This window comes from Colobus angolensis, unplaced genomic scaffold (assembly GCF_000951035.1).
Source record: "Colobus angolensis palliatus isolate OR3802 unplaced genomic scaffold, Cang.pa_1.0 Scaffold14, whole genome shotgun sequence".
NCBI lineage: Eukaryota > Metazoa > Chordata > Mammalia > Primates > Cercopithecidae > Colobus > Colobus angolensis.
In genome coordinates this window covers 16,243,689-16,252,758 of record NW_012114488.1, presented here as the reverse complement: position 1 = coordinate 16,252,758, position 9,070 = coordinate 16,243,689, and the positions used below count along the sequence as shown (strand labels likewise).

The following is a 9,070-nucleotide window of genomic DNA, read 5'->3' as shown; positions in this document are numbered from 1 at the left end:
CAGGATCCAGGTGGCTGGGAGGGAAGGGTGAAGGGTGTGTGGAGGCCCCTGTGCCAGGGCCTGGGAGGCTGGACTGCAGTGTGGCTTATCAGGTTGCCCAGCAGGAATCACAGGGTTTACCTGGGAAGGAAGGTGCTGCTGAACTCATCAGGCCAGCTCTGCAGTGGACATGAAGTGTTTTGGGATGAGCAGCGTAAGCCTTGGCTGGGGCCAGTGGGAGGATGCGTAGAATCGGCTAGTTCTCTTGGTGGATCTTTTTGTTTTGACTGTGATAATGGATTTTACCTGATTTGGTTTTTAGAATTTTGTCAGTGATTTCCACATTTGTATCTCCCGGTAGCCCTTCCAGCATTCTTTGCACGCCTGTCCCCAACCCCTGTCCTGTTCCTCAGCCTGAGGGACCTTCCTGGTCCCCTAAGTGGGTTGCTGCCTCTGGGTGTTTGACTTACCTGCAGGGGAAGCCCATGATGGCAGCTCAGGACACATTCTGACCTCTTGCTTTTCCCAATCTGCGCCTCATCCCACAGGCACATGGAGACAGAAATGTCACATGCTGTGGAGTTTTTCAGAGAAACTTCCACTTGTAAGTTGAAATCATGATAGACGTGGAATTTTTGCGTGATCCCTTCAGGACCTGTCTGTGCTTTGTTGTAGAACTCCAGGCCCATGTTCATCAGCGCCGTGGAGGACTGTGAGTACACCTTCGCCTGGCCCACGGCCACAGCCTGTCCTGTGCAGAACAACGAGCATGACGACTGCCAGGTCACCAACCCAAGCACAGGTGAGAGCTGGTGCCAGTCGCTAACCCCAGCGCAGGTGAGAGACGGTGCCCTTACCAAACCCAGCTCATCAGGGGAGAGACCTAAGGAGAAGCTATGGGCAGCAGGCGCCCTGGGCAGAGGGTCATGGTGTGTAGGTGTGTCTGGCCTTCCTCTGGATAGGCCACTGTGTGTTCTCCTGGCTCTGCTTCAGTGGAGGAGAGAATGTTCCCTCAGAGAATCCATCTCCCCGTCACTCTCCTGGTGTGAGAGGTGCTCCTGGCTGGGGTTACTGACAGTGTCAGCTCCAACAGCTCTAGGCTCACCAGGGCAGGCTAGAGCTGGCCCCTGGCTGCCTTTCAGCATCAGCGTAGTGGATTGCTGGGAGTCTCCCACCTGCCCTTGTGCTGGGCACCCAGAAAGGCACAGGCACAGTCCATTGGCAGCAAGAGGTGCGCTGGCAGCCTCTCCCCATGCCCAGGGGAATCTTAGTGGCTGCTGTGGTATGGCCCAGCAGAGGGTGCTGTGAGCCACGGTCTTTTCAGCTAAAGATGGGACATCTCAAGGATCAAGGGACTGACAGTCTCATGATACAGCCTGGCTGTTGGTGGAGGATTTAGGACAGGGGTCGTGGTGAGAAGTCAGAAGTCCCAGTGCTGGCATAATCTGCACATGAGCTCGCCAATGATAAGCCTCGCAAATCTGAGCTCCCTGAAGTCACTGTGTCCCCATCTTCTTCCACCCTACAGGACACCTGTTTGATCTGAGCTCCTTAAGTGGAAGGGCAGGATTCACAGCTGCTTACAGCGAGAAGGGGCTGGTCTACATGAGCATCTGTGGGGAGAATGAAAACTGCCCTCCTGGCGTGGGTGAGTGCTGTGCTCTCTCGTGTGTTGTCTGACCCTCCTGTCCTCCGGGGTTGTCCTCGGCCTCTTTGCATGCTGACGGCAAAAAGAATGAGCAGAGCCAGGAAGCTGAGACGCTTTCGTCTCCTGCAGCAGTCAGCCCGTGTGGGGGACACATGGCCATGTGATGGAACGAACATTCAGTAAAACAGTGGTTAAAGCCAGATTGGACACTTGACGTTACAGGTGCTGGCTGTGAAATGGATGGTCCTGATCTGCAGAAGGTGCTCATCAGAAAATTGGCCATTGAGTCTGTGGTTGTGTTTTCTCCGCCTTTCCCTTGTGGTGCAGGGGCTTGCTTTGGACAGACCAGGATCAGCGTGGGCAAGGCCAGCAAGAGGCTGAGATACGTGGACCAGGTCCTGCAGCTGGTGTACAAGGACGGGTCCTCTTGTCCCTCCAAATCCGGCCTGAGCTATAAGAGCGTGATCAGTTTCGTGTGCAGGCCTGAGGCCGGGCCAACCAATAGGCCCATGCTTATCTCCCTGGACAAGCAGACATGTACTCTCTTCTTCTCCTGGCACACGCCGCTGGCCTGCGAGCAAGCGGTGAGTTTTCAGATGGGCACGGGAGAAGTGCATGTCCAGTGCCCAGCTGCACCCAGGCCCCTTCATGAGCTTCACTTGCCCACTGATAGATGCCCAGCTGACCTGTGCGCTCCTGATCGCCCCAGTAATAAAGTTGACTGGAAGTGCCCAGTGCTATGTAGTGAAGCGTTTTGATACTTTCTTTTTTGGTCATTGTTATTCAGCTTTTAAATTCGTATGGATGACCTAGTGGTGATAAGTAAGATTTTTTTGTAGACTCAAAGCAGTCTTTCCTACTTAACAGACGGAATGTTCCGTGAGGAATGGAAGCTCTATTGTTGACTTGTCTCCTCTCATTCATCGCACGGGTGGTTACGAGGCTTATGATGAGAGTGAGGATGACGCCTCCGATACCAACCCTGATTTCTACATCAATATTTGTCAGCCACTAAACCCCATGCACGGAGTGCCTTGTCCTGCTGGAGCCGCTGTGTGCAAAGTTCCTATTGATGGTCCCCCCATAGTAAGTACGACAAATCCAAGGGTGGAGATAATTTTTGCAAGACTTTTAGTGATAACCTTTGCATTGTTTCGTGCCTTAAGTGGAGAGTTGCTCAAGCATAAGAAAATGGAGAAAGTAAGTGGAACTATGTATGTTCTGGGTCCACTAAAGGGAGATTAAAGGTTTGCACATTTGAACTATCAGCTGATGATGGTAGCCAGCTTTGAGCATGGGAGATAACATGAATATGTGTGTAGGGACTCTACCTGTCATGAGCCTCAGGGTTGACCCAAATCAAGAAGTTTTTAGGTAAAGTGACAGGAAAGCACATTCGCTAGCCTGGTTTCTTTGTATGAAATGCCTTGTCTTCTGCAGTTAAAACGCGTGTGAAATGCAAACAGTTTCTTGGGCGAGGAGTTAATAATTAAGGGCAAGAGTACGTTTGCTAATAGGTAAATATTTTGCCTTGAAAGCTTTGGTTTTATGCATTAAAAAATTATTTTGTAGAGATGGGAGTATTGCTATGTCGCCCAGCGAGGCTGGCCTCAGACTCCTGGCCTTAAGTGATCCTCCTAAAGTGCTGGGATTACAGGTGTGAGCCACAGTGCCCAGCTTGCTAGCATGTTTTAATGGAAATTTGGATCTTTAAAAATTGTCTCCATGAGTTATATTCATATTTTGTCAAATCTTTGGTATGTTTTAATACTTGAATGTGCCTCACGAGCCATCTGTATCTCTAGCTGTATCATCTATTATGCTTTAAAGATGTAAAATATATTGGCAAATACCTGGATGCCCTTTAAAAGATGGACATTATATGTGGCAGTGATGCGGGGAGATGTCAGGAGTGTGTAAGGAGATCGGCCACAGCGTGAATTACCACAGCTCCAGCTCTGTGTGAGACAGAGGCCTGGACAGGCTGAGTCTCCCCAGGAAGCTCTTTGGTAGTATCCTTTCTGACAGCGCAGACCGGGGGTCCTCGATCGGGAATCATTTCCTCAGAGGTCCAATCTGCCTGGCCACCGGCTGTCAAATGTTAAAAGGTGTAGAAAGTTCTTTGACTGGAGAAGGTGTGGTGCCACGTGGTCTGAACGTGCCCCACAGTGGTGAATGAAGAGCACTGTAGCTGAGAACAAAATCATGGGGAGGCTGCTCACACACACTCACACCCACGTGCGCACACGCGCACGCATACACACATTCATCACATCCACCATTCCTGGCCATTCACCTTTATTTACTTTTTAAAAATAAAAAAAGGTTTTTTTTCTCATAATACTCAGATTGGTCTTTCGTTTGTTTATTCACTCAGAAATATCTATTGGGCAGCCACTGTGTGCCAGGTGCTGTGCTAAGCAATAAAAATGAACAGCGAACACCACCTGTCCTGTCTCCCAAGGGCATAGCCATTGGGTACAGCTGGGCCACGTCAGTGGGCAGTCCCAGAGCAGCGCTGGGCAGTGAGGGTGGCAGGTCAGCATGGAGGTTCTGGCCTTCCCCTGTCAGGCGGTGGGAGGACTGTGTAGCATCCTTGGAGGTTTTTCAGGTTCCGGCCTTCCCTCAGCAGGTGATGGGAGGACTCTGTAGTATCCTTGATGTGACTAGAGAGAGAGATTCCTATTGCTTAGGATCTTTGAAAATTAAAGATACCTATCAATAGAACCAACCTTAGGACTAACCTTGGGATCAAAACGATAACCACTGACATAAGGAGGTTACATAGCATCTGTCAAGCCTTCTAACTGGAGTTGGTATAAACCCAGTTTCTTTAGATGCTGCTCATTCTCAGAACCTGTGAGGCCTGGTTTTTGCAATTCTGTATCAGTTCTTAATTCCACTCTCCTCGGGAACGGCTAATTTCCTAAAATACTCTTTGCCCTTGCTCTTTGTTTAGGATATCGGCCGGGTCGCAGGACCACCAATACTCAATCCGGTAGCGGATGAGATTTACTTGAATTTTGAAAGCAGTACTCCTTGCTTAGCGGACAAGCATTTCAACTACACCTCGCTCATCGCGTTTCACTGTAAGAGAGGCGTGAGCATGGTAAGTGTGGGCCTGTGACGATCTAGATGCTTGACTGGATTAGTGAGCCAAGGCTAGACAACCAGAAAGTGCATATCAGGTCCAAGGATACTCTTATTCAAAATGACTGCCTTGGATAAGAAGGTACGCTAGTAGTGTGTCTGAATCATTTAAACCACTAATTGAGGGCTGAGTGAGCTCCCCGCAGTTAACAGCATATAGAAGCTTGCTGTAATTTAAAAACATAGAACACAAGTGTAGAAATGACATTCAGCTTTGACTGCTGATGCATAAAAGTGTCATAACTTTTGTTTTTACTTTAACAATTACTGATTTTATTCTAACTGGGAAGTCAGAAAGACATTTGGGCAGCTGTAGTCATTCAGGACATAGCCCAGAAGTTCACAAGTAACAAAAGACCCCTGGAATCAGAATAACTACAACAAAGTGGCGTCTTTTACTTATAAGGAGGTACTGACTTCCATTTTATGTGCATTAAAAAAAGAATACCAGCTTCCATTACAATGAGTTGGGCATGGTTATAAAGAGTTTTTGAGTATGTTTTCTTTTGACCCCTACTCTGTGAGATACATTGGTAGGTTACGGCCCCCATTCCACAGGGACTCAGAGTAGCTCCGCAGGGGCAGAGCCAGGTCCCAGCTGCTGCACAGGGGAATGCTCTTTGCCCCAGGGACATAGTGCCGCAGCCTCTCGTCCGTGCTTCTGAAATCTGTGAAGCTCTGAAATCTTGGGGCTCCTTTGACATGAATGGACTGAGGCTATTCGTGGTGTGGGTTTGTCCCACCTAATGTGGATATTGATACGTCTAGCTATAGAAGTATGAATACGCTTGATCACGGGATCTGGGGGTGTGAGAATTGCCTCTTAAAATCCTAATAAAGATGATGGATTCCAAGGAGTCCAAGTCTGACCCCTAGGAGTTCAGTTGATGGATTAGGATCTGTTGGGTGTCTTGTAATTCTGATAAAGATATCCTAATGATGTTTGGGCCTGGAGCAGGTTTGTAAAGGGACGGTTAGACTTGGGCGTGCTGACAGTGACAGAAAGTGACCTGGCAGCCATCTGAGCAGTAGGAGAGACAGTATTTGAGAAGGAGAAGAAAACAGTCCTGCTGTTTGGGGCTACTCCATAGGGGCCCAGAGCACCTGAAAGCCCTTGGATGTGTCCCTGTTTGTGAATCTTACTAGAGTGTAATGACAGTCCTAGTTAGTAGGGAAAGGCAGAGCTGTATTCAGTCCACCCATTGCATCTGTTTGTAAGCGTATCTGTATATTTATATAGGGGTGTCTGTATGCCTCTGTAGACGCACAGAGCATGGGGCGACGTGGACTGTGCCTTGAGGGGGGCTTCTGCTTTAAGTTCTTCATTCTTTAAAGGACAGTCTTCACTTCTAAGACCCGCCTCATCATGAGTGATGCTCTGTTATCTCACACCACCAGCTAAAGAGTGTGGAACTATGCCTTGCTTTGACACTGCTGCCAACCTGACAAATCAAATTAGCTAATGTGATTTTAGTTAATTCTCAGCAGCTGCACATTGAGAGTGATTAGTGTTTACTTGATTTTAGAAATGAGGCATCTTATGCTGAATGTGCCTTCTGGTGTCCCAGAAAGATTTTTAGAAGATTTTTCCTCCCCAGCAGTTTTCATTTTCAATAGAAGTACTTTTACCACTGAATCATAGGGAAAAAGATGCTTAACATTAATTACAAATGGAATTCCTGAGAGCTGCCTCATCTTTTCTTTGTTGCTGTTGAATGAGGGAGGGAATAAATAAAGTGATTCAAGAATACTTGGCCTATGGAATATCTGGCCATGTGGCATCTTGCCCCTTGAATAAATGTCTCCCGTGTCTAGAGACAGTGGATTGGAGCACTTGCGAGGCAGAGTGTCAGTTTCACAGACCTCTCTGGTGACATTCAAGCCCTCCCCCTTTCTTCCTTTGAACCTGTAGCACAGAACGTCGAGGCTTTCTCTCTAAGTAGAAGACAAGACCTGGATTCAGCCAGGAGCTCCCGGGATATGTGGGGGGCAAGGGCGGGGTGATGTCTGTGCCTTGAAGATGGCCTTGGGTCTTTCACCTGCTGTTGTCCAGCGTCCCTTCCCTCTGAGAGGCCGCTGTGGGTTATGCACAGCCCCTGTAGGGGCGTGGTGTGTCACTGCTATCTATCCCTATGCCATGGGGTTTTTAAGACCCGTGCTCTTCCTGGCGATAGGGAACGCCTAAGCTGTTAAGGACCAGCGAGTGCGACTTTGTGTTCGAATGGGAGACTCCGATCGTCTGTCCTGATGAAGTGAGGACGGAGGGCTGTGCCCTGACGGATGAGCAGCTCCTCTACAGCTTCAACTTGTCCAGCCTTTCCACGAGCACCTTTAAGGTAATGTGTTCACGCTGGGCGTGCTGGCGCAGGTATACCAGGGGCCAGGTGCTGTGAGGCTGTCGGGAGTGTTCTGGATAATGTGGTAGCTGTGAGCTGAGAGGGTGTGTGTGGCCACTGGGCAGCATCTGGGGGCCCTTGTAGGGCATGCCAGGTCTCAGGAAGGTTCCTGGATTGTGTGGCCAACTCAGCACAGCTGACACTTGCATTGTACCTCATGGCTCTGCACTTAAGGCTTTTTGAGGATCAGGTAACCTCATGAGGTGGGTAGTGGGACCCTTTGTATCAGACAGAGAATAGGTGGGGCAGCCTGGAGACATGAATGTAAGGTATCCATGGGGGCAGGGCCAGCTCTCGGGTGGCTGAAATCTATGGGGATTTAATTCCTCCAACCTGGCTACAGATGATCAAGGCAGTTGTTTGCTGATTGTGGCAGCTGTAGGTGGAGGGAGGTAGGAGGTGCCTTGGAATTGAGAGGCACTTGGGCATGTGCCTCCATGCCATCCCAGAGCCCCGGCCTATGCTAGGTCTGTGGGCTGTTGGTCTTACTGATGTGGTGTCGTGGTCGCTGGTGCTTGGGGGCCCCTAGCTCCCTAAACCTCGCTATCTAGGCGTTACCATGCCAGTGCCTGGACTGGGGTATGGAACCCCAGCACCTGCTGTGGCGTGGCGGCTGATGAGTGATGAACTTGGAGTTTTGGGCCCAGGTGCCAACACCCTGGCTCCTGTGATGGAGCCCTCTGCGTGGGTACAGGTCCTCCCGACAGGGGTGCAGCAGGTGTGAGCCTTCTGGGCGCTGGCTGGGTGGGCCAGGAGAGTCAGGTCCACGCTTCAGCGTGCAGCGTCGGCTCTGCTCATTCACTCCCTTGGCCTGCACAACACCTTATTACACAGGTGAGGGAGGTGGGGTGAGCCTGAGGCTCCCCGCTGGGTCCCTTCCCACTGGGCTGTGACTGGAGACGACAGCCAGAGCAGTGGCCGGCTGGTGGGGGCGGTGGCCGAGGCCCCCGCCAGGAAGCAGGAGGAGCAAGCAAGCTGGGCCTAGGGGTTGGGGGAGGCCTCCCAGGGAAAACCTAGGGCCAAGGCGATTGCGTGGCTCTGATGCACCCAGAGGAGCCTCTGCTCTTCTGCATGAACCTGCCTCCGGCACCAGCTGCAGTAATGGTTCTGTGTTCACCTTGAGACCTGGGTGCTGCCACCCTGCTGACGGCCACGCGTGGTGTTTGTCCAGGTGACTCGAGACTCACGCACCTACAGCGTTGGGGTGTGCACCGCTGCGGCCGGGCCAGAACAAGGAGGCTGTAAGGATGGAGGAGTCTGTCTGCTCTCGGGCACCAAGGGGGCATCCTTTGGACGACTGCAGTCAATGAAACTGGATTACCGGCACCAGGATGAAGCTGTCATTTTAAGTTATGTCAATGGTGATCGTTGCCCTCCAGGTAAATATTTGCAATGAGGTAAACTTCAAGCTCATAGTAAACTAGAAATTAGACATAGCAGCAGAAAGAAGCTGAGGAGTGGAGCTCCAGGGTCCTGTGAGTGCTGTAACCTTGGGCATGAATGTGAGCTGTTCCTCTATACACCCCCGGTGTGAATGCTGGTGCGTGAATCACGCTGTGTTCTCCCAGATGCCTGGTGAGTTTTGGCGGGTGAGTGCCGGGTGTCACATAGGTGCTTTAGGATGGGCAGCTTCCTTAGGGACTCCTGCTGCATTCTTAGGTGACTGTGCCTGGCGAGGCACAGCTGCCACACACTGGTAATGTGGATTATTCAGATGTTCTTCTTCTTTCTAGAAACTGATGAAGGCATCCCCTGTGTCTTCCCCTTCACGTTCAACGGGAAGAGCTACGAGGAGTGTATCATAGAGAGCAGGGCGAAGCTGTGGTGTAGCACGACTGCGGACTACGGCAGAGATCATGAGTGGGGCTTCTGCAGACACTGTGAGTAGGAAGGCTCT

The 9,070-nt window shown here is 50.6% G+C and overlaps 1 protein-coding gene across 1 annotated transcript in view; it reads left to right on the top strand.

Annotated features, from left to right (window-relative positions):
* The window catches only part of IGF2R (insulin-like growth factor 2 receptor), a 111,641-nt gene that overhangs the window by 80,386 nt on the left and 22,185 nt on the right, over positions 1–9,070 (top strand). The window contains exons 31-38 of the mRNA XM_011934995.1: positions 655–781; positions 1,508–1,627; positions 1,955–2,211; positions 2,495–2,713; positions 4,587–4,736; positions 6,952–7,113; positions 8,345–8,552; positions 8,907–9,053. Coding sequence (XP_011790385.1) covers positions 655–781; positions 1,508–1,627; positions 1,955–2,211; positions 2,495–2,713; positions 4,587–4,736; positions 6,952–7,113; positions 8,345–8,552; positions 8,907–9,053 — 1,390 coding nt within the window. The remainder of the gene's footprint in view (positions 1–654; positions 782–1,507; positions 1,628–1,954; positions 2,212–2,494; positions 2,714–4,586; positions 4,737–6,951; positions 7,114–8,344; positions 8,553–8,906; positions 9,054–9,070) is intronic.